This window comes from Castanea sativa, chromosome 6 (assembly GCF_040712315.1).
Source record: "Castanea sativa cultivar Marrone di Chiusa Pesio chromosome 6, ASM4071231v1".
NCBI lineage: Eukaryota > Viridiplantae > Streptophyta > Magnoliopsida > Fagales > Fagaceae > Castanea > Castanea sativa.
In genome coordinates this window covers 59,849,156-59,862,117 of record NC_134018.1, presented here as the reverse complement: position 1 = coordinate 59,862,117, position 12,962 = coordinate 59,849,156, and the positions used below count along the sequence as shown (strand labels likewise).

The window sequence follows — 12,962 nt, the reverse complement described above, 5'->3', positions numbered from 1 at the left end:
GGAATCCACATGTTGTGAGACTGCAACTGCATAACACGTAGGTGCATAAGATATCTCCCCCCACTTAGGAAAATTTTATTTTGTATAATTGTGATTTGTAATATGTAATATCCCTCTCACATGAGTCCACTCTCATATGAAAAAGGTTGCATATCATGGTTACACATAATATGGTAACTAATTGTTAGGAGATTGGTGTGAGTAAGTCTTGAGTGCTCAAGGAGATGAAATGAGTTTTGTTTTAAAGGATTATTAATTTCAATCTCTTGAAACTATTGGATCTTTAGGTGGGATTTAGGTCAGACCATGACTCAATTTATATTAGGAAGTACATGAAGCTCCCTTATCGTTTAAGTTTAAGCAGTAATTTTTCAGAAAGTAAATGTTTAATTGAGTTTGTATGATTGCTACAATTGTGTTTATTGCACTTCCAGGTTGTGTTGATTATGAAATTTTTTATGAAATATTATGTAATACATATGTACAATTTTGTAGTTTCTTAATCACAATATATTAGGTTCTCTAATTAATTTCAAATACATAGTTAGATTGAATTAATTGTCTTTGAAAAAAATATTGTTGATTATGTTTCATTAGTCAATTCAACTATAACAAGGATAAGTCTAGTGAAAATCTTGTCACAATTCGGTTGGCTGGACTCGAACACGGGGGCCTCTTGGGTGTGAGGAGAGTTGAGTTTAATGGATAGTTAAATCAGTTATAGTCTATGTCATCTAACAGGCCACACTAGTTGAATCTATAACTGCAAACACGAAGATTGTGATTGAACATATTTTCCAAGCCTCGAATAAAACATGTGATCTTTGTTTTCTCTCTTCTTCATTCATTTTTTGTTTCCCTCTCCTCTCTATTGCTAGCCTCCCCTCCTCTCTCCCAGAGCTCACTCACTCCACCACTCCTCATCGTATGACTCAACCCAATTCCTTTCACACCATCTTCACCTACCCTAACCCCTCTAGATTTCCAATAATTATGGTTTTGAGTTGAAAAATTATTATTTTGTAGGTAATGAAGTAAGGCTATTTGTTTTCTCTGAAGGAAAATTTATAATTTCATGTAATATATGTCAAATCTTTAGTCCCTACTAAATTTGGTAGTTCTAGCTCAATTGACATTTTTTATGCATGCATAACTTAACAAAAAAATTAACAAGATTGTTTACTTCATATCTCTACCCGTTCATAACATTGTTGACAGTTAGTTTCTTTTTGACTACTTAGATATTCATGCCCATCCTATATGTTGATTCCTTGTTAGGCCGTTATGAGCCTGCTACAAATAACACACTAGAGGCATGGGGAAATTGCAATGTGGAGAAATGGGAAAAATGTAAGTTCCTTTGTAATCTTGAAATGGGGAGTAATGGGAAAAATAAGGAGAAACAATTTAGAATTTTTGGGTTGGGTATTGATTTATTATTATTATTATTATTATTATTATTTTCCTTTTGTTGAGCCCGATGTTATATGTGGGCCAATTGCCCAATAAATCTCTTCCTTGGCAGTTATGCTCGGAGGCCCACAATGTAGCTAATAAGGGTCCTTTTCATTTGGTAAACCAATTTAGTTGTCTTTGTTGTGCACTAGTGTTGGGCCTGCTGACTCTGGTTGGGTAATTTTATTAGAGATAAGAGAATTAGTTTAGGAAATATTTTATTGAAAAAAAAAATTATTTTTTTTTTATAGATTTTTATATTTCTCATAAAAGTGGATTAAAACTTTCATAAAATAGTCAATTAACAAATGCCCTAAAGGCACCCATTAACAGGACCCACTTTATAATATGTTAGTGAGTGTTTAATTGGACTCCTTAAGGAGGAATCGAGTGAGTCTCATTGCATTGAGTAGTAAAAACAAATAAATAAGTACCTCTTTAATTGAATGTTGTGATTCTCCAAAAAAATTCGATTAATTACAAATAAAAACTCAACCTTAATCAATGTACTTCAACACTCATTAACTGAATCTTTATTATGGTTTACAATTATGCATAAAAAATAGGTGTAAGGGTAACATTTTAAAGAAAACTGTAAATTAATTATGGGAGCTTTGGTAATAAGGTTTCACTTAAAAATAAATTACCTAACAGTTTTAATACATTTATAATAAGTCAAGTATACTATATAATTTGTAATGTTTAAATTAATATTTACGACATTTTTTTAATGACATGAACACATTTGGAAATATCAAACTTCTATTATATTACATATATATGATAAGGGAGGTAGCCAAGTTAAGAGTTAAGACCACAAATGGGCCCATCCACCAAATAATTTGTTTACTAAATAATTTATATATTGTCATTTTACTTTCTAAAGATTAAATTAGTTGAATTTTTTTTAAAAAAAAAGGTTACTTAGCTTATAACTTGTGGTCTTTCTCTAAATAATTTTTTTTAAACATAAAATACTTTAACAAAATTTTTTTCTATGTATTTTGTATTTAGGTGACTAAAATTCTTTAGTAAACAAAGGAAACAAAAAAAAAATCTTAATTGGTAGAAGATTAAGGGCAAACGAAATAAAAAGTAAAAAGGAGACTAAGTGTATGCGTTTGCGTCTGCGTTTCAGCCCCAAAATTTTTTTTTTTTTGCTCGACGCGCTACTCTCACTGTTTATTGGCCATGAATAGTGATTTTAGACCAATAAATAGTGATTTCATGAGTGAACAGTATTTTTTACCCATTAAAAAATTATTTTGCTACAGTGTTTTTAATTTTCAATTTCAATTTTTAATTTTTAATTTTCAGCTGTATCCAAACAGACCTAAGGGTCTTCAAGAAAATTTACTCTTTTATTTTGAAACCAAGGAACACTAATCCCTATTTCCTTTACATTCTTTTTCTTTCTTTCTCAGTGCTCTCAATTTGAATCAGTCCAGTAGATGGATTCGTGTGGTCGTGGGCTAGTTGAGAATGAAGAACAGGACTCGATTGTAGTCGAGGAAGAAGAGGAAGAAGAAGAAGAAGGAACCAAACCAAAACTCGGAAAATCTGAACTGTAACTTCTTTTGATATTTGATTCCTGAACATTGTAAAAAATTTCAGTGCACCAGCTTTAAGCATCGAAAACCCATTCACATCCTGACTCGTCAACTCCGATGAATGGGTTTGGAAATTTGAATGCATTAAATAGGTTGGTCAGCAGCTCAACAAAAAATGGAGCAATGTCGTTTGCAGTATACCTAGCTCTTCCCCAATCATCCATCACCAGCAACAGTTTCTCAATACAACTCGCAACGTAAAAATGAACTGTTGCTGCGAGTTTTATTGAGAAATTGTTGCTGGAGAAGGATGATTGGGAAGAGCTAGGTATACTGCAAACGACATTGCTCCATTTTTTGTTGAGCTGCTGACCTACCTATTCAATGCATTCAAATTTCTATAGTCCGAGGAGAATCAATATATAATGAAGTGTATCATGGGGGTTCTTGGGTAGCAGAAATATCTTCTGAGGTTGCTGGAACCTGCATTTCTGGACTGACCTCTATTCTCATGGAAGTTTGCAAAAACCCAAACAAAACAATTTTTAATCACTATCTGTTTGAGTCTGTGGCCATTCTTGTCAAGCGGACGTGTGAGAGGGACCCCTCTTGTATATCAGCTTTTGAAGCAGCTCTCTTTCCTTCCCTCCAGCTGATATTGGCCAATGATGTAACTGAATTCTTTCCTTACACGTTTCAGCCGCAGGCCCAGCTTGTTGAATTGAATAAACCACCGATTCCTCCAGGCTACATGCAGATTTTTGACATTATCCTATCACCTGAGTCATGGAAAAAAGCTTCAAATATCCCAGCACTTGTGCGTCTGCTTCAGGCCGTCCTTCCGAAGGCACCCCATGAGCTTAAGCAAGAGGGGAGGCTTATCCAGGTGTTAGAGATATTCGAAGAACTTATATCATCCCCTAGTACAGCTGAGCAGGGCTTCTATGTGCTCAGCACTGTTATTGAGAATCTTGAATATGATGCCATTGAAACCTACATTCCTACTATTTGGGCTATCCTTTTTGTACAGCAAGAAAAATTTCAAGCAGAAAAGTTTGTGAAGTCTTTTTTGATACTTTTGTCACTCTTTGTAGTCAAACATGGTTTTATGAAGCTTTCAGATTCAATGAATTCTGTTCAGGCCAACATATTTTCCCTGGTTGTGAAGCAGCAATGGATACCTAATCTTAAGCTGATCACTGGATCCATTGAGCTTAAGCTGGTTGCAGTTGCTTCAACCAGGCTTATACAATTTTTAGGTAAATCTCCAGCTATTTTGGATCCTGCAAATGTTGAACTGTGGGGAAAAATGGTGGATAGCATTGTTACTCTCCTTCTATGGCCAGAGCAGGATAGGGTTGAGGAGAGACAAGAAATGCCAGATATTGCAGAAAATGTGCGTTATACTGCTACCTCTGTCCGTCTTTACAATGCTGGGAAGAAAGAGGAGGATCCTCTGAAAGATATAAAGGATCCAAAGGCGGTTTTGGTAGCATCATTGGCTGGGCTTTCCTCCTAAACTCCTGGGAGATTCCCCCAGATCATCAATCAATATCTTGATCCAGCAAATCAAGCAGCATTACTTCAGCTTTGCAACACTTATAATTGCCAAATAGTTTGAGTAAGTTGGACTTTTAAACTGTATGGTAGAATGAATAAGTTGCCTAATCAACATTAATGCTTATAAAAAAAGAAACTCTTAGCTTTTTTATTTTAAGAGTTACAAATTTCAGCTTCAAATTCTTTTGGTTTAACTTAAACATGGACCAAGGGAATTGTTGTAATTTAGCCACCCTGTTTTAAGTGTTTATATACTTACTAACTCAATTATTCTGTTTACCCGTTCTTTTTCATTCTTTCTTTTTTGATAAGTATGTTTACCCATTCTTCATTCTATTGATAATGGTAGAGAATAGGAAATAATAATTGAGAAGTTGTCTCATTTCCTTAATGATATGAAATATAGACATTTTAGGTTTACTTCCTTACATGTTTATACCTTAGATGAAGATCATATGCTCCCTTAGGATTGTGGATCAGTTACATGTGGTGGTAATTGCATGATGAACATAAGTCTTGCTTTTTCTAAAGAGATTGAGAGTTTATGGTAACATACCGTTTTGTGCTTAAATGGGGTTGTGATTAGTTAAATATGCCCATGGCTGGTTTGGTGGGAAAAAATTGGGGGGGGGGGGGGGGAGGGTTTGTTTTGTTTTGAAGTCCTACTGGGATTTGAAGTAAAGTGCAAAATTTTCAAATATAATCCCAGTTAGTATATTTTCTAGTGAAATTTATTCTTTACTGATGTTCTTAATGAAGCTTCTCTAACATTTTTAGGACAGACGCACAAATGTATGTACATATTAATGTATAAATGTGTGTGTTCAATACGTTTCCATATATTGTCCAGCCTCCCCCAAATAAAAATTCTTTACTTCACCCCTAGATTGTAAAGAAATTAGTTTTGCCTATTTAAGGTATAGATTGTAAATATGGAAATGAGGATAGTACATTATTTTGTTTGTAGGAGCTATATCTTCTTTTTTGTTATTGAGCTGGAAACGTTATGGCACCCATAACATGAGAATCCTCTTTTGTACACTGAATTGTTACTTGTATCTGCATATATTTGTTAGGCTTGGTGCTTCTGTTATTTATGTACTCAGTGCATTGAACTCTCAAGCTAGTCTTATGCTGGCTTGGTAGAGAATTAGGTCGAAATGTTCTTCAATCTTTATTTATTAGTGTCACCCATTCTATGGTTTTCCTCTCTACTATATATTCCGTGCCTTATCTTTTTGGCCAAGAGGATCATCTTATCATCCGATTTTGCTACTTTACAGGATCTTATCAGCAATGGAGTGGGGTTATTTTTGGTCAATGTTTCAATGAGTCATCTTCAGCGTGCTTGGTGAGCAAATGGTTTACCATTGCAGTCAACTGGTCTACATGGTAGCAACACCATTTGATTGTACAATCTCACAAGATCTTATGCCATAGTGAGATGTGGAATTTTTGTGTGAACTGTTTTCTTCATCAGATTACCATGCACAGCAAGCAGATGGTGGTTCCACAATGTGGTTCCCTATGTTTTGGGTTTTTTTTTTTTTTTAAAAGGGCCTCCATCTTCCAAATGTTTTCATGGTGTCATGTTTAGCCTACATTTGTCAACAAATTGTAGACTATATTGCGATCAACCAAGTTATATTGGCTTCATAATACATGAATGCTATAGTGTTAGGATTCTTGGGTTTGTCAGCATGGTGCTATTTTTATGGTCACCGGTAGTCATTCTGTTGCTCCCTACACTAATGCGGAGCTGGATGATAAATACTCCCCCTAGTATAGCTGAGCTGGTTTGCATTATTGGCCTCTACACTGCTACAATGATACTTGTTATGTTATGGGGCAGAAGAATTCATGGGTATGACGATGCACTTCAGCAATACGGGCTGGATTTGACATCATCGCAAAAGGTATATATTCGAGCTCAAAATAGTCTGGAAAAGTCGATGTAGGTTCATTGGCTTGTTAAGTGAACATGTTATATTGAGTAAGGTCTATTTGGTACACGTTTGTATTTGTTTTTGTGCCAAAAACAACTGTTCTTAGCTGTCTAAGTGGTTCTGGACAGACCTAGTTTGGTGATAGGGATTTAGCATCATACAGCTCTAGGATACTCAACTGACTTGAGAGAGAGTGTATTATCATTTATCAACCTCAAATTTCTTATGTCTCCTGATTTTACACTGCTCCATTTGATTAGGAAAATTCTCTTTATCTCCATCTTTCTCTCACACACACACATAAGCATGCAATCATTTTGTGATTTGAATTCTGCCTTCATTCTTTTTTATTATGGACGATTCAATCAGATGTAAATGCACTCGACTTTCAATATCCTGTGAAAGTTTATGGTCTTTGAGTTGAGTGTACACTATGGTGTTGCATATCTTGTACAGAATGTGTTATTATTGAGCACCTTGCTTGCAGATACAAAATTTTTTGTAAGGGCTTGATTGGAGGAGTCATGCTTATCTTATCAATACATTCTGTAAATGTATTAATTGGTCGTGTCTCTCTCTTGGCCTCCTACTCAATCTCATTTGGATGCCATGGCATGTTTCAAAGAATATAGGCTGATGCTTATGCTGGCTGGTCAAGGAATTGTAACGGCAACTGGTGTTGCATTCATGGAAGAAATTGCTTTTTAGGTCATGGTTGCCTAAAGAAATTGCAGTGGATCTTGGACATCATCAAGGAATTATAATCTTGGGGCTTGCACTTGCCTTATTCCAGAGGTACATTCTTGACTTGCTGAATGACATCCTTACTTGGCTGCTTAAGCATTTTGCGTTTTCTTTCTTTTCTTTGCCTGTGTGTGTGTGTTTCTTTTGCTACAATCGCATGTAATTCAATTATTGGTATGCAGAATCTTAAGATTCTTATCTAGATATTGACTTAATGCTTGTCCCCCGGAACTTTCTTTGTTTACTTTCTTCATATTTCCTATATCTGGATATCGTTGAAATACTTTTGTAGAGTTTTTGCTTCTATTTTTCCCTAACAGGCATGAGATTGGATTTTTCCTGTTTTGGAGAGCTATGGTTCTCCCTCTGCCGACCATATGTGGTCAAAATTTAATAGTCCTTTCTTTTTCTGTGAGTACATTTATTCTTGTAGATATGTTTGTTGGTAACCAACTTATGTAATGTTATGGCTGAATCATAATTAAGAGATTGTTCTCCCCTGGTTGTATAATTTGATGTGTCAAAAATTGTATTGTGTTTGTGTTATTGCAATCTATGACTTTTCTTGAACTGCCTTAGTTACCATGGTCTTTATCTTGCAGGGTCATGCCTATTGATTGCCTTGTAGGAGAACATGACATGTTTTGGGGAATTATGAACAACATATGTTCAGCTTGGCCATCAGAAAATTGGTGTGTATCATCTGGCTAATATATTTAAATATTATAAAAATTGTTGCATAAAAATTTGCTGCTTAATTGAATCAACTTTAGCTTCTAAATCTTGTACTTTTATTTTTATTTTTATTGATAATAGTCTTCTTCCTATTTTAATGTACGCAGTTCAAATGCCACATTGGCATTGAAGATTTCATTGACCTCTATCTCTAAGAGGGTTACAGGGGTCTCTATTGTTTTCTATTTACATTATTTTGGATGAAAGGAAAAGGAAGATGAGAAAACAAAAGCAGTTGAGGAAGAGCCAATTCCTTTGTTTGGTAATGAAAATGGAAGAAGTAATTCCATTTCAGCCCACAATTTCACATTGGTCCCATTTGGAGGGAGCTCAAAGGAAAAGAAACTGTTAATTATCATCAAATGTTTTTTATATTGAGAAATTACTATATTACCTTAAAGTGAATAATTTATTACCAGACTTTTTTGTCTTTCCTCTTTAGATTAAATCTTTAACTAGAGTTTACACGGTTTTCAAATTAATGATAAAAATAATAAATTATTAAGAAAGCTTGTGAGAGGGGAGTGAATTGTGAAAAAATTTGGTGCATGTGGCACTGCTCATTAAGAAAACTAGTACAAGTTTAGATCCACAAAAATTTGTACAAATGTTGTGTTTGGTTCAATAGAAAATATTTTCTAGAATATACTCTAAAAAATACTCTAGTGTTTGTGTTTAGTTGCATTCATAAAAATACTCTACAAAATATTTTCAAGCGTTTGATTATAGAAAAAATATTTTTAGGCTTCACTTCAAAGACCGTGTTGGCAGGGAGTTCTCCAACTCTAGCCACATACTCCAAGATTTCAATCAAGATAGTAGGAAAAGTTCCTTTAAGGGTTCGTTTGAATAGAACTTATTACTGAAAACTGAAAACTGAAAACACTGTAGCAAAATAATTTTTAAATGTGTGAATAGTATGGTGAGTCCCATTTTTAATAAAAAAAATAACTGAAAATATAATTTGTGGGTACGTGAACAGTACACACATGCACTGTTCAAGGCAGAAAATGGCTGAGAAGTCAAAAATATACGGCTACTGTTTATAAACAGTAGCCGTTGTCCCCTGAAAAGCACGCTGCTGCAGGAAAGTCAACAAGTGCAACTGGGGGGGGGGGGGGGGGGAAAAAAAAGAGTGAAACGCAGGAAAGTCAACAAGTGCAACTGGGGGGAAAAAAAAAAAAAAGAGTGAAACGCAGGAAAGTCAACAAGTGCGGTTGGGGAAAAAAAAAAAAAAAAAAGAGGCAAAACGCTGAAAGAGAAACGCAGACGCCAAAACGCTGAATCCAAACGCGCACTAAATATTCAAAACCATCTGTCTGCATCATAGCTAGGAAAAAAACAAACAGAATTAGTTGCAACTAACATTAGCAAAAAAATTCAGACAATCAAAAAAACTTAGAAACCCACTTGAATATTGAGAATTCATTTTTTTTTTAAGGAATGAGAAGTTATATACATCTTGAGAACACTCATTCTCGTGTAAATTTCAATGTGAGGAATTTCAATCTGTACAACCCTGAATTTTTTTGGGGAGAAAGGGTATTCTTTGAATCTATAGTTTAGAATAACGAATGCAGGTTTATAACAAAAAAGTTTACCCAAAAAAAAAAAAAAAAGCGTTTAGTGCTAAAAACATTATGACACAAAAAGGTATTGTTAGCATGAACATGAGATAACATAATAATATATATCATCCAGGATGACAACTGCAAGGTAAGTCATTTGCTTTCAAAACTAAAACTTCTCATTTGGGTGCATGATAACTAACAATCCATACAGTACTTAATACACTTATGGCTAACTAATGTACATCAAAAACTTACAACTTGGCCATTTCAAATAAGTTTTTCATTTTGTCATGAATAAAGCCTATTAGGGAAGAACAAACTTGCCAAACTATTGGATTGCCCATATCTTGATCAAAACAATTTGGGACCTATGACACTGACTCCACATTGCCAAATGAAATTAAAACACAAGCTTCATTAGGGAGAGAACAGGGCAGCTCATTCATATCTAATATAGAGAACAAGTGTAGCTACTACAAATTTCCAATAAATCCGATGGTATCAAAAACAAATTCAAAGAAAGAGAACAATTTTTCATCCACTAAATTTGGGAATAATTAAAGCCCAAACTTTTACTAAATGAAATGCATAAATTCACTAAAAAGAAAATCCTATCCACCAATGAAAACATTAATGAAAAAAAATGGTACTAGCTGTGTAGCGAGCATCACCAGCAACAATGCCAAATTCAAAGAGATACAAATCAATTTCAATACTTGATGAGTTTTTTCAACTCCATGTTTCATAAAAGCTGGGGATATATATCAAAAATATAAATATCTTGTTCAAGATATCAAATATACAACATGTTTCAGGTTCTAGTATTACTATCTATCTCCTTTCCACACTAAAATGTTCCTTTGCTTTTCTTTTCTTTTTTTAAATAAAATTGTGATAAGTGAAAAACCCATCTGTAGTTGTAAAAAAATAAGAAGAAAATGAAAAAGAATATGTGAAAATGTGAAAATGTACTGAAACGAAACAGATAGAAAGGAAAAATTACCCTTTTGGGTGGTTGGCCTTCGGAATCGGCGAGTGAGAAAATGGCCTGGGTTCTCCAAACTGCTGGTGAAACTAGAAAAAGAGTAAAGGTGATTGTCGGAGGATATAAAGGCCGGTCTCGTTGGACCGGTGATGCTTGGTAGTGACTGTGAGAACTCGCGCCATAGGTGGGGGAAGAGCACTGTGGCAACGAGAAAATGGAAGAGGCAATTGTGGATGGGAGGGAGTTTGGGTATGAAAGAGAGAGTAATGTTTGATTTCTGGAATTAGATTTGAAAGGGATGAAGGAGAGAGTGAGAGAGTAAGTGGCAGGGGGTTCAAAAAATATCTGGATTTCATTTTGGGAATTAAATTTGAAAGAGGAAGGAGGAGAGACAGAGAATAATAGTTGGCGGGGTCTGAAAATTTTTCAGGGGTGAGATTGTCTTTTAATTTGGGTTGGTGGAGTGACCTGAGGTCGCTTTTTTGGACAAATGTCAATCATTTATTGGGTATGAAACACCAGATCTGAGGCTGAGTTGGTATTACGGAAACATGTTATACTTTCTCCGGGATTACACAAGCCAATACAAAGTTGCCTGCCATGATGCAGACAAAGAAGGTAGTAGATGGCGTGAGTAGTAAAATGGTAATGGAACAGAAACAACGTCCGTTAAATATTCTGGTTCTGGTTGTGGTTCAGCTGTTACAGTTCCCAATGCGCCGTCAAGTATATGGTGCAACAATAACATTGATGTGATGTGATGTGATGTGATGTGGGAGGATGTTATAATTAGAGGGTAATGAATGCTGGGCGTCGTTGTCACTTATCACATGGCTGCCATTTGCTTTCCACACCATTTGGAACGCTGATCCCTTTATCCTATGTATATATTACCTTCAACCGCAAGTATGGATTATATTCAAAGCAACAAAAAGAATCATAAAATATATATATATATATATATATATATTATAGCAAATTCTGTTGTTATGGTAGTAAACAAAAAATCAGCAGTTTGCTTGGTTCCTATTCTAGCGAGAGCATCGACTAGGTGTAGGGTTTCCTCATAGCAGGGAGTCACCTTAACTTGAGGAACTGGGGAAATCAGGAGCCTCATCCTCAATCTTTAGAATATCAAACCTCACCTTTGGTGGTGATTTTACTTAAAGCTGTGGGCTACCTTTGGTGGTGGTTTTAACTTAAAGATGTAGGCTATGTATTCCTGGTGCCTAATTGAAAGTGTTCTATTATTCACACAGGTTAACAGTGTGATCGATACTAGACATAGGAAACTAAAAAGTAGCAATACTAAGGGGAAACACATAGCAAAAATACCACATTTCAGTAGCATGTGAAGAGAATTGTATTGAATGCAAAAAGTAAAGCCCATATTTTACATCCAGTTATACTCGGACAAATGAATGTTCAAGAAGTGTGCATCATGCAAGAGAAAGACCAAGTTTTACAAAGTCAAAGATGCAAACAAGCTAATCGTTGAGGCATATACCACTTGGATGACAGGGAAATACACAAACCATTTCACTAATTGAAAGATAAATCATAACATCCACAGACAATAAATCTGTACTGGAATACCAACAAGCAACAAGGAGGTAAAAGTTGCAAACAGCAGATGGTGCGCAACTCCATGCCAAGACAGGGAGGGGCAAAGGTAAGACAACAAGCTGAGAACAGACACATATTGTCCATGATTATAAACTATTATCAAAATACCAAAGGAGAGAAAGCTACAAACTAAACATATTTGAAAAAAGGTGAGGTCTAAGGTAAGACATGATTTACATGATGAGACATCATACTATCATAGCCCCTAGAGATATGATGAATAGTGAATACCAACCTGACATGATCCTTTCAGCACAAACATGAAGCAAGATCTTGCATCAATTCGCATCCTATAACTAACACAAAGGTCAGTTTGCAAGGAGAGACTACCTACTCCCCTTCTTCCCATTATAATCAGGACCTTTTTTTTTGTTCTTTGGTAAGTCAAAATCAAAAGGGACTGTCAGAGCTTAGAAGCATCTACATAGATGTGTGTGTGAATGATATGCCTGCATGCTCCTGCTCATGTGTATATGTGAGTATTGAGGATTAGGTACATTTACCCAGAACCTTTTTTTTTTTATAGGTACATTTACCCAGAACCTGAATTGGAGAAATTGACAGATGACAGGATTCACTGTGATGCCAGTAAAAATTGTATTCTGGCTCGGTGACAATCAAGGTGGTGCTTAAGCAGAAAGCATTTAGCACAGAGATAGATTTCATCCATTGTGAAGAGCATCAAGAAAGAATTATAGCAAAATAAACCAGATGAGAGAGAGAGAGAGAGAGAGAGAGAGTGGATCAAAGACAAATAAAATCATCAATTAGAGAGCTTAGAATTATGAAG

General features: G+C 35.2%; 1 protein-coding gene across 2 annotated transcripts in view; it reads left to right on the top strand.

Moving 5' to 3' along the window:
- Positions 1–3,756: 3,756 nt before the first annotated feature.
- Positions 3,757–12,962, top strand: part of LOC142638584 (exportin-2-like) — a 70,666-nt gene continuing 61,460 nt past the window's right edge. The window contains exons 1-2 of one of the 2 annotated variants that reach the window (XM_075812620.1): positions 3,757–4,626; positions 5,849–6,111. In XM_075812620.1, coding sequence (XP_075668735.1) covers positions 3,757–4,524 — 768 coding nt within the window. In that variant the 3' untranslated portion in view covers positions 4,525–4,626; positions 5,849–6,111. Of the gene's footprint in view, positions 4,627–5,848; positions 6,112–12,962 lie in introns of those variants that run through there. The other variant, XM_075812621.1, reaches the window with a different exon arrangement.